The sequence below is a fragment of the Phascolarctos cinereus genome, unplaced genomic scaffold (genome assembly GCF_003287225.1).
Source record: "Phascolarctos cinereus isolate Bilbo 61053 unplaced genomic scaffold, phaCin_HiC Scaffold_5;HRSCAF=322, whole genome shotgun sequence".
In the NCBI taxonomy this organism is placed as follows: Eukaryota; Metazoa; Chordata; class Mammalia; order Diprotodontia; family Phascolarctidae; genus Phascolarctos; species Phascolarctos cinereus.
The window spans coordinates 240,330,738-240,358,092 of record NW_027555958.1 but is presented as its reverse complement, the minus strand read 5'-3'; the positions used below and the strand labels follow the sequence as shown (position 1 = coordinate 240,358,092).

Sequence of the window (27,355 nt, the reverse complement as noted above, 5' to 3'; positions counted from 1 at the left end):
GGAAATGGTAAACCACTCCAGTATCTTTGCCAAGAAAACCCCAAATGGGGCCACAAAAAGTCAGACATGACTAAAATAACTGAATAACAACAACAACAACCAGGAAAGCTTCCAGTAAAAGATGAGATTTTGGTTGGGAGGTTAGTAGTCAGAACAGAGGAGGAAGAGTGTTCCAGGCATGAGGGACAGCCAGAGGTTGGATGATTTAGGAAAATTATTATATATTTCTGTTTACAAGGGGGAAAACATTTTTTATTATAGGAAATTTCAAATATAATCTTAATCAAAGTCATCTATAGCTACACATTAAAACCATACTGATTTAATAGAAACTTTTAAAATTACCTCCTCCCCTTGTGTCTCAAATAGCCTTTTTTTAGCATGGAACTGCATGTCTAGTACCACTAGAAAACACACACAAATGCCCTTGGCACCTCTACGGGGGAAATGTTTCCTGGAAGCATAGATCACTCCCTCCTCCTAGCACCAACCCTCCCACCCTACAACAACTCCAGCCTCAGTGGCCTGGCTGGCTGACAGTACTCCTGTTCACATTCCAGCCTGCATTCCCACCCTGACCTCACCAGCAGGTTGGAACCATCTCCTCCCCAGCTGAAACAAGCAGCCACTCTCTCCCCACCAGGTTTTCTTCCAACCAAACAAGAAGAGATAGCGTATCCCTATGAGCTGCTTTCCAAATAAAGAACAGCTCTCAGGTTGCTTTAAAAGAATAAATAAGGCAGGTACAGTGAAAAGACATTGGCAGCTGCCTGCAGAATGACGGTTGCCTTGCACAAGCCACCATCCGTCTATTAAACCAGGGTGAGTCATTTAAGTTAGAAGCAAGTCAGATAAACCGTTTGCAGAAAATCAAAAAATATAAGAGCTTTTCAGAGCTATTTCAGGAAACAGACAGCAAGGCTTGGCACACCAGCTTCAAGCCCAAGCATCTTCAGTGTGTGTCAGGACACTGGGGATGATCAGGTGGCTTCCTGTAGACATGGTCCCAGGGTTATAGGCTCATCCCTTAGATCACAGAAACAGAATTTATGGGGTCTGTAAAGGAACTTGAGAAGCAAAACATGTTTTCATTTCAGACATTGGTTTTAAAGCCTTCTAGGGAAGATAATTTTCCCACACTGGGAAATTTGTTTCTCTAGAAATTCCTTATGTGGCATTATTTCCTATATTCTGTCTTTAACCTAAAAAGAGAAAAAAAAAGGCCATCGTAATCTTTTGTTTGAAAGGTGCTTCTGAAATCTCCCTTCAACTTTGTCTAAGATAAAGCATTCTGATGCTTTTAATCTCTTATCTCTTTAATCCTTTAAATGCCATTTTGGATTCTTTGCATCATTTAATAATAATAGCTAGTGTTTATATAATGCTTTAAGGTTTTTGAAGGGCTTTACAAATATTGTCTCATTTGGTCATCACAACAGCCCTAGGAGGTGGATGCTATTGTTAGATCCATTTTACAGAAGAGGAAACTGAGGCAGGAAGAGTTTAAGTGACTTGTCCAGGGTCACCCAGCTAGGAAGTATCTGAGGTAGGATTTGCACTTGTCTTCCTGACTTCAGGTCCAGTGCTTCATGCATTGTGCTGTCTAGTTGCCTCCCAGATTCTTAGGATCATTTTTGTTATGGAGCTTAGCCTAGTGGTTGGCATATATAGTCGGTGCTTAATAAATACTAGTTCACTGCTACCTGCCATTTATCCTAGCACTTTTAATCTGATTAGGGCTGAGTAATAAGGAGATTATTTAACAGTTTCTACAGTGCATACCCCTTTTAATGCTTCCCAAGTAATATTTGCTTCATTAATTATAGTGCCACCTTGTTGACTTGGAGTGGCAAGGTTTTAGGTCCTTAGGTTTTTTCTTTCATACCAAATGAGATAATATTTGTAAAATGCTTAGCACAATGCATGACACATAGTAGGTGCTATATAAATACTTATTCCCTCCCCCTGCCCCTTCATATGCAGAAGGAAATAGTTGCTCTGTATTTTGTACAGTATTTGTTGTTGTTTACTTATTTCAGTCAGGTCCAACTCTGCATGACCCCACTCGGGGTTTTGTTGGCAAAGATACTGGAGTGGTTTTCCATTTCCTCTTCCAACTCATTTTAAAGACAAGGAAACTGAGGCAAGCAGGGTTAAATGACTTGTCCAGGGTCACCTAGCTAGTAAGAGTGTGAAGGCTGGTTTTGAACTCAGAAAGATGATTCTTCCTGACTCCAGGCCTGGCACTGTGTGCACTATGGCATCACCTAGCTCCTCCAAAAGGGACCTTAGTGTTCCTCTAGTCCAACACCCTAATTTTAAAGAAGAGGTAACTGAGACCCAGGAGACCAAGCTGCTTATTTGCTCAAGGTTCTCATGTAATTAGTAACAGAGGCGGGATTGTGGTAAAAGGGAACCATTGGACTTGGATTCAGAAAACCTAGGTTCAGATCCATTCTCTGTCATTTATTACCTGGGCAAGTCACTTAACTTCTCTTGGCCTCAATTTCCTCAGCTGTAAAATGGGCGGGGGTTGGGGTGGGGGAGGATATACATGACTTCTGAGGTTAAGGTCCCTTACAGCTCTGAGTCAGTGATCCTATGATTCAAACCCAGGCCTTCTGCCTCCAGATTCAGCATTCCTCACTCTGAATCACCAGCTGTCATGATCCTTGCACTTCAGGGACCATGATGGGAAACGGTGGGGTCCTCGGGGAAAAGAGAGAGGAAGGGAATAAGCACTTAGATGGTACCTAGTGTGGTCCAGGGACTGTGCTAAGAATTTTACAAATCTCTCATTTGATCCTCTCAACAACTTGGTGAGGTTGGTGCTGTTATTATCCCCATTTTACAGTTGAAGAAACTGAGGCAGAGAGAGGTTAAATGAGTTACCTAGGGGTCACACTGAGGCTGAATTTGAATTTTGGCCAGTAAAGATGAGGCAAAAGACCCAAGACTATCCAGTAGTAAATTGTGTTGCAGAGAAAGAAGATATAATGTTAACTTCTAATACCAGCAGTTCTGACACTTTTACTTTGCCTTGCTTAGAGTCCTTTTTCTTTTCTTTTTTCTTTCTTTTTAGGCAATTAGGGTTAAATGACTTGCCCAGAGTCACACAGCTAGTAAGTGTCAAGTATTTTGGTCTGAGGCCAGATTTGAACTCAGGTCCTCCTGCCATCAGGGCTGGTGCTCTATCCACTGCCTCGCCTAGCTGCCCCCTAGAGTCCTTTTCTTAATCTGTCCTATTGTTGTTTAATCAGTTTGTTGTGTCTGACTCTTTATGACCCCATTTGGGGTTTTCTTGGCAGAGATACTGGAGTGGTTTCCCATTTCCTTCTCCAGCTCATTTTACAGATGTGGAACTGAGGCAAACAAGGGGAAGTGACTTGCCTAGGGTCTCACAGCTTGTAAGTGTCTGAGGTTGAATTTGATCTTAGGTCCTCCTGACTCCAGGGTTGGCATTCTATCCATTGAGCCACCTAGCTACCCCATCTGGCCTTGGTGTTGTTTAAAGAAGGAGGTGTGAAGTAAGAATGGTAGAGCCAGCCTTCCACTGCCCTTATCTGCTGCTCTTAACGTTATCCTTGTTATCAGGGCCGTTGTTTTCATCAGAGGTGAAAATAAATAGCAAGAAATACAATAGGTGACCTGGAAGTAAAGGTAGCATACTAGGTCTCCAAGATGCCCAGTACTAATGCTAGCATTTACTACTCAGGGTTTAGTGACTCAGAGTTAGAAAGTTCTTAATTCTCTAACCTAATGCCCCCTCCACCTTGTACTTTAAAAAAAAAATTGATATATTTGAGTTTTACATCTCTTACATTTACCTGTATATTCCTCTCCTGCACCCTCCCAGGGAACAATCGTATATAACAAAGGATTAAGGGGGTAAAGAAGAAATAGAGGAAAAGTAAGCAAAACTGAACAATTCATTGAAAAAAATCTGAAGTCATATTCAATGTTCCAAATCCATGGAACACCCCTCCAACTCTGCAAAGGAAGGGGATCTAGGGGTAGATGGAAATCTTTTCATATGTCTTCTTTGGGACCACACTTGTTTATTAGAATTTTTCAGTAGTCACTTTCCATATTTGGGATGTTCTTTCCATTTACATTGATGTAGTCATTGTGTATATTGTTTCTTGGCTTTGCTTTGTATCAGTTCAAGTAATTTTTCCTTGTTTTTCTGTTTTCATCATGTCCGTCATATCTTGCAACCCAGTACTATTCTATTATATTCATGTACCACAATTTGTTTAGCATTACTCAGTCAATGGGAATCTACTTTATTTACAGCCCTTTGCTACTACAAAAAAGTGATGCTATAAATATTTCAAAGTATGTGAAAACCTTTTTTGGGGTCAATGACCTGCTTGGTGTATCCACACCTAGTAGTGGAATTTCTGCATTCAGGGGATTGTACATTTTTGGATTGAACTTTCATAAACTTCTTTGAGAGTGAAACAACAATTCATCTTCATCTAGAAAATAAACTTTCAAATTTTCGATTTCAAATACAATTAAATTTCAATTCAAGCAGATTTTCAAAAATCATCTTCCCCAAACACAAAGCACAAAAAAAAAGAGGGCGATAAGGCTAAACCAGAGTTCATGTGGAAAAGAAGTATATGTTTTTAATGGACAACAAATTCATCATGACTTAACAATGTGATATAAGACTGCACAGGACTAGGTAGCCCCACTGTACTCTGACTTGGTCTTGTGTTATCTGGAGTTCTGTGCTCATTTCTGGTTATGCGTTTTGGAGAGACTGTAATAAAATCAACTCAAACAAGCATTTATTAAGTACCTATCATGTGCTAGGCACTGTGCTTGGAGATGGGGGGATACAAAAAAGGCAAAAGTTTTGGGGCATATGTATTTCCTACAAGAGAGGCAGTGACTAGAATGCTGGACCTGGAGTCAGGAAGACCCGAGTTCAAATTCAGCCTCAGATACTAGCTGTGTGACTCTGGGCAATTCACTTAACCCATTCGCTTTAATTCGCTTGAGAAAGAAATGGCAAATCACTGTAGTGTCTTTGCTGAGAAAACTCTATGGACAGTATTGGCATGCTATGGCACACAAAGAGTCAGATATAACTAAACAACAACAATTCCCTATAAATGTGTCTGCTGCCATAGTAATCTGTAGATTCTGCTCTTCCCACATTACTAGCATAGTACCTGACATGTAGTGGATGCTTAATAAGTGCTTTTTTTCCTCCCTTCTCTCTTTCCTTCCTTCCTTCCTTTTTTCTTTCCTTCCTTTCCTCCTTCCTTTCCTCCCTGCCTTCTTTCCTTTTTTTCTTCCCTCAGAGTCTATGTGTATTTGTGGGTGAGCTCAGATTTATGGGAGGAATATTTCACAGATCTGGGAAGCAATTATATTTTTTACAAAAGTTCTGCTTAAGGAGGGAAAGAGTGGGTTCCACCTCATTTGAGTTCTGGATTTCCTTTTTGAGGGAGTTTTTGGCCAGGCATAGGTTGGACTTTCAATCAGGAATGAAGAAGCAGTATGGTGTATTGGATAGAGAGCTGGCCCCTAAATCAGGAAGACCTGGGTTCAAGTTCTGCCTTTAACTTGTACTGGCTACTTGATTCTAGAAAAGTTACTTAACATTTCAGCGCCCCAGGCAGGTAACTCTTCTCTAAGACTTTGTGTCAGCCAGTAAGCATTTATTAAGAACGTACTGTATGCCAGGCACTGTGCTAAGCATTGAAGATACAAAGAAAGGCAAAAACAGTCCTTGCTCTCAAAGAGCTCACAGACCAAGGGAGACAACATGCAAACGACTATGTATAAACAAACCATACATTGGATAAATTTGGAGTAATCAACAGAGGGAAGGCCCTAAATTTAAGGGGAATCAAGAAAGGCTTCTTGTGGAAGGTCAGATTTTAGCTGGGATTTGAAGGAAGCCAGGGAAACCAGGAGGTAGAAATGAGGAGGGAGAGACTTCTAGGTATGGAAGACAGCCAGTGAAAATGTCTGGATTTGGGAGATGGAGTGTTCTGTTTGAGGAACAGCCAGGAGGCCCTGTGTCAGTGGATCACAGAATACGTGAGGTTGGGGTACAAGGGGTAAGAAGCCTGGAGAAGGTGGGGTGGGGCAGGTTGTGAAGGGCTTGGATTTTGTGCTTGATTCTAGAGGAGACAGGGAGCCAGTGAAGTCTCTTGAATAAGGGATGGGTGATGTGGTCAGATCTGTACTTCAGGAAGATGAATTTGGCAGTTAGGTGGAAGGTGAGCTGGAGTCAGGGGAACCAAATAGCAGTATAGTCATGAAGGCCTTTGAGGGTCTGCACCAGTGGCAGTGTCAGAGGAAAGCAATTGCAGATCTGCATTGGCAAGAGGGAATTTCCTCACTAGGATTACTCTTTATTAAGGAAAGCACAGGTCCAGACCAAAAAAAAAAAAAAAAAATAATAATAATAATAATAATAAGTTGGATTAGACTATGAGTTCCCTTATGATTGTCTCCTTTTATGAAATTTACACTCCAGTGGATCTGTGATCTTATCTATTTAAGTAAGCCCCCTAACACCACAAATCCCAGCCCATCTGTGTCTTCTCATCCTCAGCAGTTCTTCTTCATGCCCATTCATAGATCCTCCATAGGAGGATCCTCCCACTTCACAGGCCTTTTAATATTCCATGGTCACCTCTGCAGTACTTAGGTTGTCCATCTAGAGGCAGCTTTGTGGCACAGTGGATAGAATGCTGGACCTAGAATGGGAAGACCTCTTCCCTGCCTCTGATATTTACTAATTGTATAACCTTGGACAAGTCACTTAACCGCTGTTTGCCTCAGTTTCCTCATCTGTAAAATGGGGGTAGTAATATCACCTAGCTCCCAGGTCTGTTGTGAGGATCAAATGAGATGAGATTGGTAAAGGGCTTTAAACCTTAAAGTGCTGTATAAATGCTAGCTATTTTATTATCTGTTCCACCTCCTAATCTTGTACATTTAATGTTTGCAAATCCTTTTCTTCACAGCTGTCCTATTTTCCAGGAAGTAAGAGTATCATTATCTCCATTTAACAGATGGGGTAATTGAGAAGTTAAGTGGCTTGTGGGTGGTCACACAGCTAGTAAATTTCTGAGGCAGGATCCAGGCCCATGCCTTTCCACAGACTCTGCTACTCTATATTGCCTCTTAAGGAAAAGCAAAATGCGTACTTTTGAAAATTACGCCCTTGCATTGTGGAAGCAAAGACATGCTATTTTAGAAACCTATTGTGTGACTAAAATGGCAGCCTCATTCTTTTCTCTTAGAGGGATTTTGTAGCCAACCATCTGTAAAGAACCACAAGCCAGGCTGCAAGAACTAACAGCCTGGTTAATGGCAAGCTGATGATGTCACAAACTGTGGAGCCTCTCATTATGGAAACCAAGTCAAGTCCAACAATCAGCTTTTCTTGTATGGCAGAACAATACCCCACTGGTTCAGTTAAATGCTTCATTGACCATGTAACCTAAACCTTCCCTTGCTATACAGCTACATAACCAAATAGCATTTCCTGAGAAAGCTAAAGCTGGTTCTAACAAGTAGTGTCCTTAGCATGCTAATAAATCTTTTGTCTTTAGTCTGGCTCTCTGCTCCTTGCCTCTCTCTCATCTCTTCCATAAAGCAATCTCTCTGAAGATAGAGACTGTGACTCAGCCTGAAGGTTAGATGAAACGTGGGCAGCCAACAAAATATTCACACTCCTTGGTCACCCCTTACCTAGATAATGAAGATCTCCTCCCAATCTTTCTGCTGGCTTGTTTCTAAAACGTGAAAGCCTCTGTCATATTTGCATTGGGTGTAGCTATAAGGACCTGAGTCAGCAATGGCCAGATGGAGATTCCTTTGATCAATACAAATTAATTCACTCCTAGAAGAGTCCCATCCTAAACAGAGGCACTGTTGGTTCCTTTGGGCGGACCAAATGAGATGAAAACACAGAAAAGTCTTGCCTCTAGCCTTAAAGATTTTCTTGAAACAGTCTTAAGATTGGGCAGGTAGGTAGTGCAGTGGATAGAGCACTGGCCTTGGAGGCAGGAGGACCTGGGTTCAAATTTGGCCTTAGACACTTGACACTTACTAGCTCTGTGACCCTAGGCAAGTTACTTAAACCTGATTGCCTCACCAAAAAACAAACAAAACACTCCCCCCCCAAAAAAAACCTTACTAGCTGTGTGACCCTGGGCAAGTCATTTAACCTCAATTGCCTAAAAAAAAAGAAAAAAGAGAAAAAGTCTGAGATCAAGTTAAAGAGCTCAGAATTAAGACAGGAGAATAAGCAGATCCAGATCAAACCCAAACCCCAATGTGAGACTCAGATTATAAAAATTCATTTCTGAATGAGTAGGATAAACCCAACCCACTTTACTCCCTCCTAACCTCCTGCACCTCTTCTGCCTCCTTCTTACTCCTCTCTATTCCCTCATATTCCTATTCTGGACACCCCAGAGGACTTCCTTGATTTGTAATTTCCTCTTCCTCCTCTTACTACCCGTACCCCTTTCCCTTCAACCTCAGTCTTGTCTCATTCCTTCCCTGTTACCCATCCCCCTGACTCCTTCCCTATTACCTTCCCCATCCACGCTGCTCACATTGACCAATCTGATCCTGCCACCTCTTGAGACCTAGACTCTCAAAACCCTCCAAATGTTTCTGCACAGATCCTAGAGTAGAAAAAGGAGCAAAGGTCATGGGAATGAGGTTGGAAAACTTTAAAATAGTCTTTACCTCAACTTCAAAAAACAGGATTTAAGATCTAGTCTTCAGTGACGCTTCCTGTTTCTTCCTTCCTGCCAAAAATACATTTCCTCTCCCCAAGACTGCCAAATGGTATTCAGTGTGCATGGATTGAAGCTCTTAGGTAGGTGAACTTCAAAGAACTCATGTGCCCTGGACAGCTGCTGATAATATTAATTACAGAAGTCTTTTCCCACCCATATCTGAGGATCCTGTAAATTTTAGGAGGAAACTCACTATCCTGTTCATTGGGATCTAAAATCACTCCTCTGATATGTACCCCCCCCATGAGATTTATTAGCACACAAAGGAGGCTACTCACTGGAAACAGCTTTAGCTCACAGTAAATGAGACTTGGTTATATAGTTGTAATAGGACACAATTTAGGTTAGACAGCAAATAGGCAGCATTCTGCACCACTCTCTTATGCCAAAAGAGGTGCCTACTGTTCACAACATGAACACCAGGGCACCAGATGTCCTGACCCATTGCTGGGACCCACTGCTGCAGATTCTGACTGCTAACAGTTTCTTTCGTTGTTGCGTTTCCAGGTCCCCCCAGCTTCTAATATCATCCCTTCTCAGATTGCCTTCTGTCTCTTCTGTATATATCCTGCACGTTATGCTTGAGTTGTTTCAGTTGTGTCCAACTCCTTGTGACCTCATTTGGGGTTTTCTTGGCAAAGATCCTGGAGTGGTTTGTCATTTCCTTCTCCAGCTCATTTTGCAAATGAGGAAACTGAGTCAAAAAGGGTTAAGTGGCTTGCTCAGGGTCACACAGCTAATAAGTGTCTGAGGCCGGATTTGAACTCAGGTCTTCCTGACTATAAGCACAATGCCACCTAGCTGCCCCAGACAACATCTAACTACAAGTAAAAATTTACTATAAGACTAACAAAACTTTTCCCTTCTGTTTCCCAGCACTCAAATCTCAAAGCACATGGCAGAGCAGGCCACTGCACCTGTAACTGAGTCACTACTTTGGAGTCTTGTCATTTTGTGGGGGAGATATGGAAAAACAAGTTCTTCCTGAACCTCACCTCCTCAGGAACCTCTGTTTCCCATAGGTTCCTAGTAGCTGCTCTTCTTGAGGCCATCCACCTCCCCTCCCAGATTTTTGTCATCTGCTGCCCTGAACTTCTGGTCCTGTTTCTCTTGGCAACACCTGTGCTAATCCTGTGGCTCAAGGTGGTGCAGAAATAGGTGAGCTCACCTCACCTCATTCTTACCTTTCCTAACAGTCTTCTCACTTCCTCTTAACATTTTTAATAAACTCATTTCCTCTCTAAACACAGCAACCCCCTCTGTAAAATCAAGATGGGCATCCCTAGGATACTACACTAATTTTCAGGGCTTGAGACTGCACTAAACAGAAACTTTATTGCCCCCACATCCCTATCTTTTGACTTGTACTTGTGACCCATCAGATGGGCCACATGTGCAAAATGAGGATAGCATCATGATTAACAAAAGAATAATTTGCCCAGGGAATCGGTCATATAGCTGCTTTCATCACCCAAAGTTGCATTACTTGCAAAAAATATCATGTGGTGAAAGGAAAAAAGCCTATGGTAGTACCCTGAGGAGACCTAATCTCCCATTCCATGCATTCAGAAATAGATTTCACAGAATTCTCGCCCTCTCTGAGATTTAAATATTCCCTGGTGATGGGCTTTAGGTTTGGTAGATGGGTAGGTAGTTATTACACCTGGAGAGTGGATTCTATAACAGAAGCCGAAAGAAAAAAAAAGTCAGAAAATATTCCCAGATTTGTCTTTCTGATATGGTTGAGTCAGATCAGGGGAGCTACTTCACTTATGAGCTCAACCATCAGCCAGCAAAAACCCTTAAAGTCTTCCAAAATTTCCAGTAATCCTCAGGGCAAGTAGAAAGAATCTAGACATAAGACATAGGGAAGTTATATCTCTTGCCCCCAGTAACGATGCAACTTATAAACGTCACCAGTAGGAAACTTGGTCTTTGCCCTTATGAGTAAAATTTGGGGCATCCCCTGACATATGTAGCCTGAACTATATATATACACTGACGTATATATAGCCCGACATATATATACTGAACTCAGGCACCAGCAATAGGGGAGTTCCACAGTGGGGGGATTCGGTTGTATAGTATGTCACTTCATTAACCAAATGAAAGCATAGCGCTCTCTAGCTTCCATATGAAAACCAAAGATGCACGGGCAGATTCAGATGACCTTCCCTGTCCCATTATCCAGCCAAGGAACATAGTATATACATACTTTTTGTCCACTGATAAAAAGTATGCCATGTCTCCCTGGTGGAAAGGTCCTACTCCTAACCCAGACAACCCTGAAAGTTGAGGAGAAGACTACCTTGGATCCATGCTAGTCACACCCACAAAGCTGTATCTGGCACCCAGGACCTAGCAGACAAAGAAGGCTCCTGAATTCTATACTATAAAGGATTTGGAGGAACTGAAGCTCACCTTCCATTAAAATAAATCCTACTGCTTCCTGAATTCAAGGGGGAATCCATGCACCCAGCCACTCCTCTCACGCTTTGTCCTGATTCTTCGAAACACAATATATTACATCTCCTAATTTACTTTTGGCCCTTTCCAACCTTCTTGCCTTTTTGGTTTTGAAGCCAACTCACTTACTAAAACAATATAACTTTAGTATTCTCTCCTGCTTGTCCTGATGACTACTTCCTGCCTAGCTAGGAACTAAAGACTAGCTCCTTCTGGCTCAGGCAATAGCAGAGAATGCCTTCACTTTGCTCGGTGAATAGGGCTGAGCCATTCTGCACCTTTGGCTTAGGATCAAAAGCAGTAGAAAGTCAGTGGCCAAAACCTTCCAGGAAGAACAAGAAGAAGAAGAAGAACAAAACCGATTTCTAACACCCCACAGCCTATTAGTAATTAATTACTCTGTCCTGTGTCTGGGTAACCAGCCTCCTCCCAAGCATGCCAAGGCTTCCCACAGCTATGGGGTATTCCTCTTCCAAACACTGTCTGCAAGGACCTGGGCCAGAATAGGGATTCCCAGACTTCCTGCTCTCCTTGTCTAAACCAATACCTATTAATGTTTCTCTAGTCTAACTAAAATATCTCTTCAGCTGTCAGTCACAGCCATTGAGGCACCAAACATTGCAGACTGGAGCTTCCAACCCCGGATCAAACTCGTTAACCTGACACTCAGCTATCTCAAAGGAGGCTTATCCACACTCAGGGAGGCTATTTGAGTTTGGGGATCTGTGAGTCCAGCCTCAGGAAAGTCACTGGCACTCTTTACCTGAAATGCAACAACCTATCAGAGGACTGCTTCTTCGCCATGTTTAATGTCACACTGGCTTCCCAGAGCTGTCCTCCCCAGATGAGCAGGAGTGCAGGGAAGTTTCTTTCAATTGCACAATTAGGGGAACTTTCTGAACTCATATAATTGTGCAGCCACACCACTTGCCCTTGCACACCCCAGAAATAAATTGTGTCCTGGAGATGTTGGTACATCTCCCCTCCATGCACAAAGAAAAGCTACCCTTTTACGAATCACATCACCAGGAGTCTGACCTCAGAAGCAAGTAGACTGTGGGGTCTCTACAAAGGTATGTGTGGCACAGGATTTCACTGACCCATCCAAGAATTCCTACAATAAATAGTTGCTCTTGAACTATCTGTGATCTCTCCCTGACATTCATAAAAATAGCAAATGATTTGGCCAGTGGCATTGAAGACCAGGAACAGAGTTTAGACTCGTGGGCTAGTATGGTTCTGGATCACTGTACTGAGCAAGATTATAGCCTGGCTAACTAAGGGGGTGTCTGTGCAATCACTAACACTTTTTGTAGCTTCTAATTGGGATGGGTGGAACCGTTGATTTTCAGGATCTGAGAATAAAGAACCTGGCTCTCCAGAGTCAAACAGCATAATCTATGTGATTTATTCTCAAGGCTAGACCTTTCATGGGGAGGATCTTCATTCTGGAACATTTTCCCAAGTACTTTTAATAATCCTAGTAGCAGGAATTCTTTTTTTTTTTAACATGTGATAATTCAGGGCCTAATCTGTAAATGTCAAAGCTGCTGGGGTACATGTTCTCCCCATCAATCTTATGTGGTTCTCCACTCTGTCCCCGTCTCCGAACAAGGCTATCTCTGAATCATGTGGTTTTCAAACAGTCTTTCCATTCAAGACCAGATCTCAGCAACCCACTAGAAGACCTTTTCTTCATAGCTCCCACCGTATGATCATTTAGGGAAGTATCAAAAAGGGGAACTATGGAGGAAGATATGACATTTTAGAAGCATATTTTTTGACTAAAATGGCAAGCTCATTCTTTTCCCTTGGAGGGACTTTCTAACCAACCAAGCCATAAGAACCAATAGCCTGATTGAGGAAGCTGGAGACACGAGAAACTGTTGAGCCTCCCATTATAGGAACCCAAGTCAAGTCTAGTAATCGGCTTTCTCCTATGGCAGAACAATGCCGTACAGTCCAATTAAATGCTGTAGAATGCTGCTTATCGATTGTGTAACCGAAACCTTGGCCTGCTGTTGTACCTACATAACCAAATATAATTTTCCAAGAAAGCCACCTTCCAGCGGCCTCCTTAGTGTGCTAATAAATCTTTTCTGTTTATTCTGGCTTCTCAACTTACTTGATCGTTGTCTCGTGAACTCACTGGAGAATGAGATTCTGCCACGTGATGGGAACTCAAAAGTTGGTCCTGAAAATGGCCAATGGCAAGTTGCTAGATACTGTTATAAACTGTCGGATTTTTAGCAAGCAAACTTGATTGGGGAAAGGCAACATAATTTCTGTAAGGGGGAGATGACCATGGAGGAGAAAGGCAACATGGTTTCTGTTTCAGTTAAGAGGAAGTGTATGTCCCACTATTCTCAAAGGGAGCCAATGGGCAATACTTGGACTTCAAGAAAGCCTTTGATAAATTCATACAGGGAAAGCTATTTTAAAAAATGTGTTATCAGAAGCTTAGGGAAAATGTTTCATCAGGGTTTAAATGCAAGAAAGAATGGCTAGAGGAAAAAAAGATGCTTTTCTGGGAATATCAAGGCTGGATTTATTTAAGATTTTCCCAGAATGCTTTGAAGGATGGTACAAAGAAACTTTCAGATCTACAGATGTTGTTCAGTAGTTTCAGCCATGTCTTATTCTTCAAGCCTGCATTTGGGGTTTTCTTAAGAAAGATACTGGAATAGTTTGCCATTTCCTTTTCCAAATGAGGAAACTGAGGCAAATAAGGTTGAGTGACTTGCCCAGGGTCACACAGTAAGTGCCTGACATCATATTTGAACTCACATCTGAACTCAGATCTTTCTGACTCCAGGCCTGGCTGTCTATGCACTGTACCACCTAGTTGTCCCAAACTGCTAAAGCAAGGTCTCATGAAACTGTCAAGTAGGCAGAAAAGTTAGAAAGTAAGGTTCTGTGTGGATAAATATAAAGAAAATTAAGCCACGTCATGTTTCTTTTTTTCTTTAAATTATTTTTTTTGGTCTATCTCTCTTGCTGTCCATTTCTCCATTAAAGAAATTTAAAAAAACAAAACAACCTCTATACAAATCTATATATGCTGGTAAAAACAAATTTCCACACTGGCCATCTCCAAAAATGTATGTCTTTTTCTGTATTTTGAGCTTCTCTTCTCTCTGGCAGGAGGTGAGGGGCATGTTTCATTTTATTCTTTTGGACTCATGGTTCATCATGGCATACAACAGATCAGAGCCTTTCGAAGTTGTTTTTCTTTATAATGTTTTTCTTGTAGCATACATTGTTCTCCTAAGTCTGTTCACATTGCTCTGCATCAGTTCATAAAGATCTTCCTAGTTTCCTTTGAAACTGCTGATTTTGTCATTTCTTATGGTACAGTAATATTCCATTACATTTATATTCCACAATTTGTTTAGCTGTTCCCCAGTAGGAGGACAACTCCTTAGTTTCTAATTTTTGGTTACCATGAAGAGAAAATATTTTTGTACATACAGAAGATTCTTTCCCTCTTTCTTTGGTTTAGCTAGATCAAAGGATATGCATGAACTGGTTCATGCCCTTTCTGGGCATAGTTCTAAATTGCTTACCAAAATGTCTACACCTATTCACAGCTTCACCAAGTACGCTGGTGTGCCTGTTTCCCCAGAGTCCTACCAACATTTGTCAATACTCTTTTCCTGTCTTTGCCAAACTGATGGGTATGAGGTAAGACCTCAAAGTTGCTTTAATTTGCAGCAGCAGCAGCAGCAGCAGCAGCAGCAGTAGTGGTAGTAGTAGTAGTAGTAGTAGTAGTAGTAGTAATGAAAGCATTTTTTTCTTATGCTTTTTGATAGCCATGCCATGTTTCTAATATGATGGGCTCAGCCATCAAGTTATGGCCCAGGTCTGGAATCCCATTCTAGACTTGTCCTTGAAAACAGTGTGTGTTCCAAAAGGTTGACAAAATTCAGCTTGTCATCGGGAATCACATCTGAAACAAAACAGAAAGTGTTACCTGTCGATTACAAAATCTTGGCACTTGTATACCTAGGATACTGCATATAATTCTAGTTGCCACACATTTAAAAAAAAAAACTAAGTCTAGTAACAAGAACTAGAAACAAAAATGTTTTCCATATGTTTTTTATATGGCCTGAATTTCCTCCCTGTATCCTTCTTTTCCTTCCTAGAGTACTATTCCATAAACAAATACATTTTTAAAAAGAAAAAGAGGAAGAAAAAAAATCAGCAAAATCAATCAATATTACCCCACCCAAAAAAAATCTGAGAACATATGCAGTGCTCCACACCTGTGGACCTCATATCTGTAAAGCTGTGAGCAGGAGTGTCTTCTCATGTATTTTCTTTAGGGCCATATTTGAGGGGTTTTTTGGGGTTTTTTTTGGCGAGGCAATGGGGTTAGGTGACTTGCCCAGCGTCACACAGATAGTTAAGTGTTATGTGTCTGAGGCCGGATTTGAACTCAGATCTTTCTGAATCCAGGGCCTATCCACTGTGCCACCTAGCTGCCCCCCCCATGTTTGTTTTTTGCAATTCACTTTTGATTGTTTTGTGGTTATTGTTTCCATTTCCATTGTTGCATTCATCATTGTATGTTGCTTTCTTGGCTCTGCTTACTTCACCACATAAATTCATTTAAGTCTTTCCCTCCTTTTCTGTATTCCTCGTATTTGTCATTTCCTACAGCATAGTAATGTTCCAGTACATTCATGTACCACAGTTTGTTCATTCATTCTCTGATTGTGGACGTCTACTTTGTTTCCAGTTCTTTGCTACCACAAAAAGTATAGCCATACGTATTTTGGTCCATATGGGGACTTTCTTTTTTATCAATTACCTTCTTGGAGCATAGGCCTAGTAGTGGAATCTCTGGTTCAAAAGGATTTGATGTTTGCATAATTCCAGTTTGTTTTCCAAAATGGTTATACTGATTCATAGCTGCATCAGTGTGGGGATGCCTGTTTTCCCATTAGCCTTCCAACACTATTTCCATCTTTTGTCATCTTTGCCAGTTTGTGTGAGGTGACATCTTGGGGCTATCTTGATTTGTATTTATCATTTACTAGTGATTCAGATCATTCTTTTATCTGATTGCTAATAGTTTATAATTCTTCTTCTGAGATCCCTGTTCATATCCTTTGACTATTTATCTAATGGGGAGTGACTTTTAGTTTTATATGTATCTGTTAGTTGCCTATATGATTGAAAACCAAACCCTTATTTGAGAAATGCGATAAAAAAAAAAAGTTCCCATTCAACTGAACAATTTCTCTTCTACTAGATGCATTTTGTTTCTATGGCTTTTCAATTTTGTGTAATCAAAATTATCTATTTAATCTTTTGTAATTTCCTCTAACCTTTATTTTAGTTAAGAATGTGCTTCCTAACCATGAAAGGTATATAATGTCCTCTTCTAATTTTTTTATGGTTTGATCTTTAATATTCAGGTCACATTTCTGCTTTCTATCTCTACCTCTTAAAATCTTTTCTTTTGAATTACAGCCTATGAAATCTTTTCTAATGTTTTCCTTCTCTTCTCCAGTGAGCCCCTCTCTTCTTTTCCTTTCTCAACCTCCCCAAGTTAGAAGTGATTTGTCCCTCCCTGAATTTCATGCCACTCTCATACCAGCTCTCCTCTGCACTTTGGAAATTCTAACTCAGTATAGTTATTTTTTACATGCCTTATACTTCCCTATTAGACAGTAAGTTCTGTAAAGACAGAGATTGAGTCTTTTTGCATGTTTTTGCCTCCAGTGTTTAACCAATACATTGCATATTTGTTAATGCATTTGTTAATGTTTATTGAAACATTTATCATCATTTATTGAATTGAATTTCAGAGGCTGGAAGCCTTCTGTGTGGTGACACAAAAGGAGATTTTATTGCTACCTTTAAGGAATTGAAAATCTAGTTCTGACTATAGAAACACCTCACATGAATCACAAGAGGACAGCTGAGACAGCTATAATATGGTAGTCACAATGGAAGGCTTAGAACAGGAAGGAGAATGGTTGGGGAGAGAGAGTAGGAGTCTATGGTGTGTGTTGAATAAGTGGAGGATGGGCATGGCGGAAATAATGTCTTTGATGATGCAAGAAGGACCGTTACCATGGAGAACAATGAAGACAGCTGGAGCTGGGGAGCTGAAGGAACTTAAAGAACTGGAAGGTGGGGCTGACTGCAAATGGTTGGGCATAAAAATATCCACAAATTGAGACAACACTGGTCTAGCTTAGCATTCTGTAACTTGCCTGGTGAGGACTCTAAACCTTGGATTTTGCTTTGTTGTTTTTCAGTTGTGTCTGATTCTTCATGACCCCATTTGGGGTTTTCTTGGCAGAGATATTGGAGTGCTTTGACATTTCCTTCTCCAGATCATTTTACAGCTGAGGAAACTGAGGCAAACAGAGTTAAGTGACATGCCCAGGGTCACACAATTAGTAAATTTCTGAGGCCGGAATTTGAACTCATGAAGATGAGTCTTCCTCACTTTAGGCCTTGCACTGTATCCACTGTGCCACCTACCTGCCCCTGGAGCTTGCTTCTAGCTATCAAATCCCCACCCTGTGGACTTAGCAATAGCTTCAGTGCTTCAAAACCTCCTTCCAACTCCCCCCCCACTTCAGCTACATGACCCATCGACTAATTCGCTCTTCTTGATTTTGTTCACAATTCTGACCCCTATCTAATTTTAGTTCAAACGTGGTACCTCACCCTTCTGCTTGTTGCCAAAGCTGCAGAGGATTTGTTAGTACCATGGGCCTGCAATAAAGAGTGCAGAATTGAGTGGGGAGGGAGACAATCATATAAAAAGCAGTCTGAGGAAGATTTCAATAGGGAGGACATGTCAATGGAGATCCCAGTAAATCCTGTGTGTTTTACCATCTTTTCTGGGGAATCAAGATTAGTCATTGAAGTTACTCGAGGTTCAATTGCTATTTAGTCATTTTTAAAAGTCCATTTATTTTTCTCTTGGTTGCATTTTATTTATTCTGTTATCGCTTTATACAAGTCTTCCCATGTTTCTCTGGATTCCACATTTGTCATTTTTTTCTTATGGTGTAATAATTTTCCAGTACATTGATATGCAGTGGTTCTGCTATTGCCCAATCGATAAGCATACATGTCATTTCTGTTTCCTTCTTTCTCTTTTTTCTTTCTTTTTCTTCCTTCCTTCCTTCCTTCCTTCCTTCCTTCCTTCCTTCCTTCCTTTTCTCATGCTACAGAATATCAGAGATATAGGGCTGAAGGAGGTTTCAAAGGTCATCTATTCTAGTATCTTCATTTTACAGTTGAGGAAACTGGGCTCTAGGTTAAGTGACTTGTCCAAGGTCATATAGATACAAAGTATCAGAGGTAGGATTTGAACTCAGGTTCCCTAACCTTAGAGCCAGTGTTCTTTCCAGTGTACCCCATTTCCGCTACTGTTTCATCATATATGGGACCTCTCTTTCTGTTATTGACCTCCTTGCCTGGCATAAAGGTCACTGGGTACATAGTATAGAGACTTTTCTGGTATAATTCCAAATCCTTTTCTAGGATGGGTGGAACAAATTCATGGTTCTACTAATTGTGTATTAATGTGCCTGCTTTCCCATAGCTCTTCCAATATTGACTGTTTCTATCTTCTACCATTTTTGTCAGTTTGGTGGATGTTAGATGAAGCCTCAGAGTTGTTTAAATTTCCTCCCAGAGATGCCTCCCTCCTTCCCCTACTGTTTTGCCATTTATAATCAGGACATAATTTATACAGGTTTCAATCTTGCCTTACTAGCTGTGTGACCCTGGGCAAGTTGTGTAAGCTCTTTCTGCCTCAGTTTTCTTATCTGTAAAATAGGATAATAATATAGTTGTTGTGAGGATAAAATGAAATAATGTTTCTTTAAAGAGCTTTGCAAAACCTTAAAGCACTATATAAATGCTAGCTATTAATATTATTAGGAATAATAATAATAATCACTTTCCTTGGTTTTTCGGCTCTATGATCAAAGCTGACATGAGACATAATGCAGTTGTCTGATGGGTATAGATATTTACCTCGCTGTTACACTAAAAAAAAAAACCCTCACTTGTTTCTTACTCAAATGTTAGAGGTAGAGTAAAATGTAATTTCAGCCACATCTCATCATTTAAGTTCCAGAACGTACTTTCAAGACTCCTACATTAGTGTAGCCTAGTATACTTAGATGGTCATTGGTAACTGACCAAGAACTTGGTAATTTTCACTTTGTATTAAGGGCCTTCTTCCATAAGTCATGAATCTACCATATGAAAAGTTTCTAGTAATTATTTAACAGTCATATATTAAGCATTGATCTAATATAGCACTCCATTATTTTGGACTCCAGCAGTTGTGAATTTAGATAATTTAGAGATGATAGGGATGAGTCTGATGCTGCTACCCTCTTTGTCCAGATCAATGTTGGAACAAAATGAAGTATTCCTAGATCATTAAATACTTAACAAAAAGAGGTTGACTTTGGCCTAACATAGGTAGGATAAGCAACAAAGATACTATGGCACTTAGTATTTTATAGACCCAGCCCTAATTCCCTCTATTTGGAAATATGTCTGGTCAGCCATATCGCAGAATATAGTGACTTGGAGTGGTCTTCAGAGGAAGTTGGAGAGGCCCCGAGTCCATGTGGGTGGGATATTTTATGCCTTTAGCTGACCAAGAAGTCACTTCAGAGCAGCCAGGAACTACCAAGGAATCTGCCTCAAGAGAGGCAGGGGTCATTCGGGTCCCAAGGGATGACTCTTTTGCATTTCAGGGAAAACTAATCCATGGGAGAAGAAAGGAGGCAGCAGGAGGGATGTGGCATGGCTAGCATGGGACTAACCCAGGTGGAGTGCCAAGACTAGCCTTGTGCTCTGACCTGTTTGTAAACGGCAAGATAGACACAAGGTCCCTTGGGTCCCTGGGAGCTGATACAGGGAGGAACTGATGGGAACTTGCAAGGTTCCTGAGGAAGGTCCAGGGGGTGGAGGGAATTTCTGAGGTGGGGCTCTCACTCTTCAGCCCCAGTAGGAGTCAGAATTGAAAGCTGTCAGGGTGTGAGAAAGTTTAAACACCTGGATGAAGGGGCAACCTAGCCTCATAATGGGAACAATTCATGTTTCCCAGAACCAGACAGAAGCATTTCTTACTTCTGTTGGGGAGATGAAGGCTTTGAATAGTCCACTTGAGTGGGGCATTTGGCTCTTTTAATGTGTCACCTGGCCCCTTCTTTTTTTACATAAGTGTGTGATTGTTTACATTATAAGCCACTGAAATCTCTGAGTCTGTCAATGGACAAACATTTATGAAGCACCTGTTATGTGTTAGGCACAGGCAGCTAGATGGTGCAGTGGATGGAGTGCTGGCCCTGAGGTCAGGAAGACTCATCTTCCTGAATTTAAATCTGGCCTCAGACACTTACTTATTATCTGTGTGATCCTGGGCAAGTCACTTCACCCTGTTTGCCTCAGTTTCCTCCTCTGTCAGATGAGCTGGAGAAGGAAAAGGGAAAGCACTCCAGTGTCTTTGCCAAAAAAGCTCACACAAGTGAAACAGCTGAACAACAACAAAATATGCCAGCCGCTTGGGGAGGAGGGAAGGGAATAAGTATTTATTAAGTGTCTGCTATGTGCCAGGTCCTCTGCTGAGTGTTTTACAAATGTCTTAGCTGATCCTCTCTGCACTTGAAAGAAAAAGGTTTACTAAGAGAGTTAATAATATGAACACATTTGTTTTTTCAAGAGAATATTTAAAATTACTTTTGGTAAGTGTTTTCAAGTGCTCTTAAGTACAGTTCTTGTTCCATTTTTAGCCCAAGGAATTTTTAACTTCTAAACTTTAGTAATTCAAGTCATAAATGGTTTAGGAAAAATGTCTTTATTTTTTCATCTGTTTCTTATAGTCCTAATCTATTTTCAGACCAGAATTAAGCCTGTTTTGGGAGAATAGAAAAGGCCTAATAAATGCTAGTGAGATATAGCTACTACATTTAAAATAATAAATGCATTAAAAGATACTTGTGAGGCATGCACTTTGAGGAACTGGGGGATTTGAACTTGGAGTACTGTGATTTGAGTTCAAATTCTTACCATGGCACGTTCTACCAATAAGACATTAGGCATCCTTAATCTCTCTAAATCTCAGCTCCCTCGCCTTTAAGATGATATTGATATTTTTCCTGTTGTTTAGATCTGACTTTATTTGTGTGAAAAGTGTTTTATGGTTGTGCTCATATAATCCCTGGGTTCATCTTGGTGGATAGATTCTGAAGTATTTTCTCACCTTTAAGACTAAGAATGTTGGATAAAATCATTTTTTAGGCCCCTTCCAGCTTTAAATATATGATCCTGTGATCCTTCTCTTTCTCTCTCCACTCTTCCCAAACAACATTTCCCTGCTGACTAATGATGTCCAGAATTGAAAACTAGGACAGGACATTTGTGCTTTCTAGCAGAGTTCTTATTTTTGAAAATTGTGCTATGTATTAGAGGAAGCAGAGAGGGGAGAAAGGGGGGAAACAAGCCTTCATGGTAACGCATTCAACCTGTTAACATAAATTCCTAACTTCCACGGAGAGTAGAATTTTCCAGCATTAAATATGTGTACATTTATACATTTTAAGGTTAAAAAGTTTCCTTCATTGTGTACTATATTTTTTGTGTCTTAAATGGCTTCCTTCCTTTCCTGTCCTTAGCCTGAAATGTCACAAGAACTTGGATGCTACACCTTAAGAGCAGAGACCTTAATCTCCATTTGTAGTACAGTGCTTTGCACCTAGTATATGCTCAGTAAATGTTTGTTGAGGGTTTGTTGAGAAAGGAAGTACTTTTGGGAGCATGACACATTAAGCCCTATGTAAGCATGATACCCACATTTTCAAAACATTCCTTAATTTTACTCAACATATCCAAAATAGGGCTCATATTTCCGCCCTCCCCCCGCAAAGCTCCATCTTTATCAAACTGCACTATTTCTTTGTAGGACACCACTGCCTTCTCAGTCATTTGGGTTTGTGACAAGCCATTTATCTATCCCCTTCTTTCTAGTCATAGCCCTCATCATCATTAGCCTAGACTAATGGGGTTTCCTTCTTCCAGACTCTTATCTCCAATTCATCCTGCCCACTATGGCCAAAATAATTTTCCTAAGGCACTTACCCTACTCAAAAATATTTCATGGCTCCCTATTCCCTTTAGGATGAAACACAAACTCATTCATTTCTCCTCTTCTCTACTTCTCAGAACCCTTAGCTTCTTTCATAGTTCATCTCAGAGGCTATCTCTCTTGTGAAGTTTTCCTTATTCCTCTCAGTTTTTAGTACTCTCTCTTTTCTGAAAATTCTTTGCATTTACTTATTTGTGTATGAGTTACATTTCATCAATATAATCAACTTTCTGAGAGCAGGGATGCTGAACTGAAATTATGTCTGCAGGGGAAAAAAATGCTATATTGAAAAAAGTAGTTGTCCTCTTACTTTCAACTGGCTTAAACATCATAGAGTCAGTATGCAACCATTTGGATTATTTGTGTAAAAATTGTTTGTTAAAATAGTAATAGCAATAATACTTTAAGGTTTACGAAGTACTTTATAAATACTATTTCATTTCATCCTCATGACCTCCGTGGGAGGGTTAGTGCTATTATGGGTGTTTTTATTATCTCCATTTACAGATGAGGAGCCTGGGCCAAGGCCTTAATTTTGCCGCGCAGCAAGTATCTGAGACAGGATTTGAACTGAGGTCTTCCTGATTCCAGAGTCCAGTTCTCTGTCCACTGAGCCACCTTGGTTCCAGGAAGTGGATTTACTGGCCATGTTTGTACAGCCACCACACTTTTGCCCCTTTACTCATGTGTAAGTTAGTACACATCCCTAATCACTTACTACTGGGTGGTATGAAATCTGTGGACATCAATAACTTTACTGTAATAAATTATCACTGAAATGTGAAGTCAGTGGGAGATGCTCCTTCCGTGCAAACATGAGTTTGTAGCTACGTGAGGTCAAACTTCTTGCACCATGAGAAATTATGAAACATATGAGTTCTAAATCATTCAATCTCATCTTCTAGGATTTTTTCCTGGTCAAGTGGAAAACTCAAGTTACAGAGGCCAAGAATGAATATTCATCGAGCCAGTGAAGGCGACAGGTCATTACGCCAGGAATCTAGCTACTTAGTAGAAAATATACCAGGTTCATCCCAAGAAAAAGAAGAAAATTGTCTGACATCATCCTGCTTGCAAAATCCTAACCTTCCTGTGTCTCCCAGGAATGATGGTATGGTAACTAGGTCTTAATTATCTTGATTTTGGGGACTCTCTGGCATTCAGTGGGGTGTCAAGAAGGTCGTTTTAACCTGTGAACATGCTAACTGGTAAGAGCACAGAATCAAGTTTTGACCAAATACCTTTTCCCTGAAAGGTTCAATTACCTGAGGCACAAGTGATTTTTTCCCCCTACTTGTTTTATGCATTCTTTTGCTACAGTTCTGTGCTTCATTATGCTTATATAAACTTGGACCCACACAAAAGAAATGACTCTGTAACCTGTGTTCTAAAATTAGTGTGCCTCATAGAAAGCTGGGTGTGGAGATTATATTGGGGCTCATCAGAAGGAAAGGTTTGGTCTGTGGGCCTGTGTAGGCTTCTTTACCTAATCTGTATCATCTATCCTGCCTGGTCTGAGACCAGAAGAGATCAAAATAATTATTGTAGTAGGCTGTAGTTCTTGAGTATGGAGCCATTTTAGATTGATTTTATTAGTGTGGGGCACGGGGAAGGGAAAGAGTGTAGACTCAAGTGTTATAAAGTCTGAACTTGGTAGTCTGTGCCACTATTTCAGGTGTGAAAATAGATCTTTCGGGATGATTAGTTAGGTGGGGTTTTTTGTTGTTTTTTGCAACATTTGACCCATTTCACCCAGTTATTTTTGGTGCAAATGAATGGTCTCTTTTAACCCAGAATTCATAGGAGAGGAATTTCTAGGTTTATCTTTAATCTAGACACAGCTTCCTTTTATTCCAAGATGTATAAGAAAAGACTCATTCATTCATTCATTTAACATTCAATAAACATTTATTGAGTACCCTCCTGGTGTAAAGCATTTTGCTAGCCACTTGGGATACAAAAGACAAAAAAAAAATGAAACAGCCCCTGTCCTCAAGAATTTTCACTGGGTTATACAACATCAAATCAATGTATCAAGTATTTATTAAGGATGCATTGTGTGCAAGACACTCTGTTAGGTGCTAGAGATACAAAGACAAAATGAAAAGCAGTTTATCCCGTCAGGGAGCTTACTGTGGTTTGTGAATTACCTATCAATAATTTTGATACAATTTTATTTTGGGACAACACTAGTCAAGCTTGCTAGTGCTCCTCTTGACAATGGGTTCAAACATCAGGCCTTGACCAGATGAAATCACGTGAAATTGTTTTCCCCAATTTTAGTTGCTTTTCTGTCAGTTGAGTTGTTGATTTCATGCCATAGACACATTTCATGACTCTTATTCTGCGGCTTTTAAGAATGGACATGACTCTGGTAAGAATGGATATACCTGCAAAAGTTGTAGCTCGTGAAAAAGACACTTCAATGACTGTTAGAGATATTGCCCCAGTTTTTGGTGTGGAGAAGTCAAGTATTTTAAGGGTCATTCAAGACCACAATGTAACAAGATCAGTAGCACTCGAGCACAAAAGAAAGAACAGTTCAAAATTAAAAACGATGCCAACAATTAACAAACTATTGCTGTGAAATAACCTAATTAATGCTCAGAAAACAGGCAAAGACCTTTAAAGAGACCTGGCTGCTGGAGCGGTTATTATTGATTCTTCTCCTATGTGTATAAGCTTCTTGAAGTTTGAAAAATGATGAAATCCCAGTTAAAAAAAAAAACCCAACCATTGTTATGAAGAAAAAAATGCTTCTCATGTTTGCAACTGTACAAAAACTGGAATAATGAAGATTGGGAAAAGGTAATTTTTACTGATGAAACTCACTTTTTAATTCAAATTTAATACCAAAACTGTTTCCAAAAAAACCCCAAAAAACTCTTCATCAGATTAGAATGCAAAACATCCACTCTAAAAATGTTTTAGGGAATTTTTTCACCTCCAGAGGACCTAGAAGTCTAGTCCCCATTGAGAGAATAATGCACTCTTGCTAAATATATTGATATACTGAAAAGAATTGTTCCAGAATTACAGAAATTCTCAAATGGAGGTAGAGTACTACCACTTGAACTTGCACCATTCCACATGTCACAGTAGGTAAAGAAATTTTTCTAAGAGATGAAGAAAAACATGCTTCAGGTTGCCTGGGAATTCATCCAGTTTAAACTCCACGGAAAACCTATGGGCCATACTCTAGGCTAGACTTGGAAAAATGAACTGTTTGCCAAAAGGTATGCTCAATAGCCAATATCATGTGTGATTTCATAATGAAAAAATTAAAGAATTCATGTCAGAATCTTGTAAATTCAATGCTAAATCACATAAAACAAGTGATTGCAGCAAAAAGAAGGTGTGTTGCATAGTGAAAGTTTTTTTAAGATATAAAAAGTTGTAAAGTGTATTGTATAAAGTTTTATTCTGTAAAATTTTACTTTTGTCCCAGGTAGTTTGCACATGAATGTAATCCTACTGGGACAATACAACATATAAACATAAATATATGCATGATAATTTAAGCACAGAGAAAGTACTGACAACTGAGGAAGGGGGTCATCAAGAACGGTTTTCTATTGGAGGTGACCCATGAACTGAATACTGAGAGGCAGAGATGAAGAGGGAATATAGTCCAGATACGTTCTCAGCAGTGGTATGGAGGTAGGAAATGGAACATTTTAGGGGATAGCAGTTAGGCCTGCTAGAATGTTGGCTAGAATGTTGAGGGCCTGAAGGGAAGTAATAGGAAATAGTACTTGAAAGATAGTTCCGAGCAAGATTATGAAGAGCTTTCAGTGCCAACTTGAAGAATTTACATTTTATCCTAGAGGAAACTGAAGGTTCTTTCTGAAGCAAAAGAGTAACATGATCAGACTTGTGTTTTTGGAAGACTGTTTTGGCAGCTATGTGGAAGATGAGTTAGAGAGAGAGAGACCAGAAGCCCAATATCTGATTGATTAGAAGGCTATGGCCTGTCAAAACCCATATGAAAAAATGTGCTAAATAACTGATAATTAGAGAAATGTAATTAGACCAACTTGAGGTTCCACCTCCCACCCATTCGTTTGGCTATCAAAAGAGGAAAATGACAAATGTTGCGACGGGCTAGTGCATTGCTGGTGGAGTTGTAAATTGGTCCAAACATTCTGGAAAGCACTTTGGAACTGTGTCCAGAGAGTTACAAACTATGTATACCCTTTGAACCAGCTGTACCGTGGTTAGTCCTGTTCCTCAACGAATAAAAAACTTCAAAAAGATAGCAAAAAAGGAAAAGGACCTAAAAATACAGAAACATTTATAGCAGCTTTTTTTTTGTGATAGATGAAAACGTGAAACTGAAAAGCTGTCCTCCTGTTGAGAGATGGCTAAATAAATTGTGGTACATAAATGAAATTGAATTAATTGCACTGTGAGAAATGACAAAATGGCCAGTTTCAGAGGAAACAGGGAAGAACTAATGCAGAGAGAAATGAGCAGAATCAGGAGAACATTTTATATAAGTATGTTATTGAGAAAAGCAATTTTGAAAGACTAGAGCTCTGATCCACACAATGATAAAAGTGCGAATCTAAAAGAATGAAGATGAGACATACCATTTCCCTCCTGCCAGAGAAGTGATGAGTGTAAAATATAGAACAAGACCTTTGTTTTCAGACATGGCCAGTGTGGAAATTTGTTTTGCTAGACTACACACGTTTTATTGCAAGCTATATTGTTCAGGTTAAAAAAAATTCTTTTGACTGAGTGATGGGGGCTAAGGGATGATAGAGAGATTATTTTTTTTTATTAAGTGAAGGAACCAAAAAAGGGACATTTGTTTCAGAGTTTGATCCTCACCAACAAGTAAAGACCAGTTGCTATGGGAACAAGAATGACTTCAGAAGGCTGAGAATGGTACGTCCGGTGGTAGCTGCTATTCAGCACTCCATCTCCTGTCTCTGCTTTCATCCTGGCTAGT

At 40.2% G+C, this 27,355-nt stretch overlaps 1 protein-coding gene across 2 annotated transcripts in view; it reads left to right on the top strand.

The window, feature by feature from the left end:
• KCTD20 (potassium channel tetramerization domain containing 20) overlaps positions 1 to 27,355 on the top strand; it is a 68,943-nt gene that overhangs the window by 6,960 nt on the left and 34,628 nt on the right. The window contains exons 2-3 of one of the 2 annotated variants that reach the window (XM_020999440.2): positions 22,906 to 23,086; positions 23,304 to 23,509. In XM_020999440.2, the coding sequence (XP_020855099.1) occupies positions 23,046 to 23,086; positions 23,304 to 23,509 (247 nt within the window). In that variant the 5' untranslated portion in view covers positions 22,906 to 23,045. The remainder of the gene's footprint in view (positions 1 to 22,905; positions 23,087 to 23,303; positions 23,510 to 27,355) is intronic. The other variant, XM_020999441.2, reaches the window with a different exon arrangement.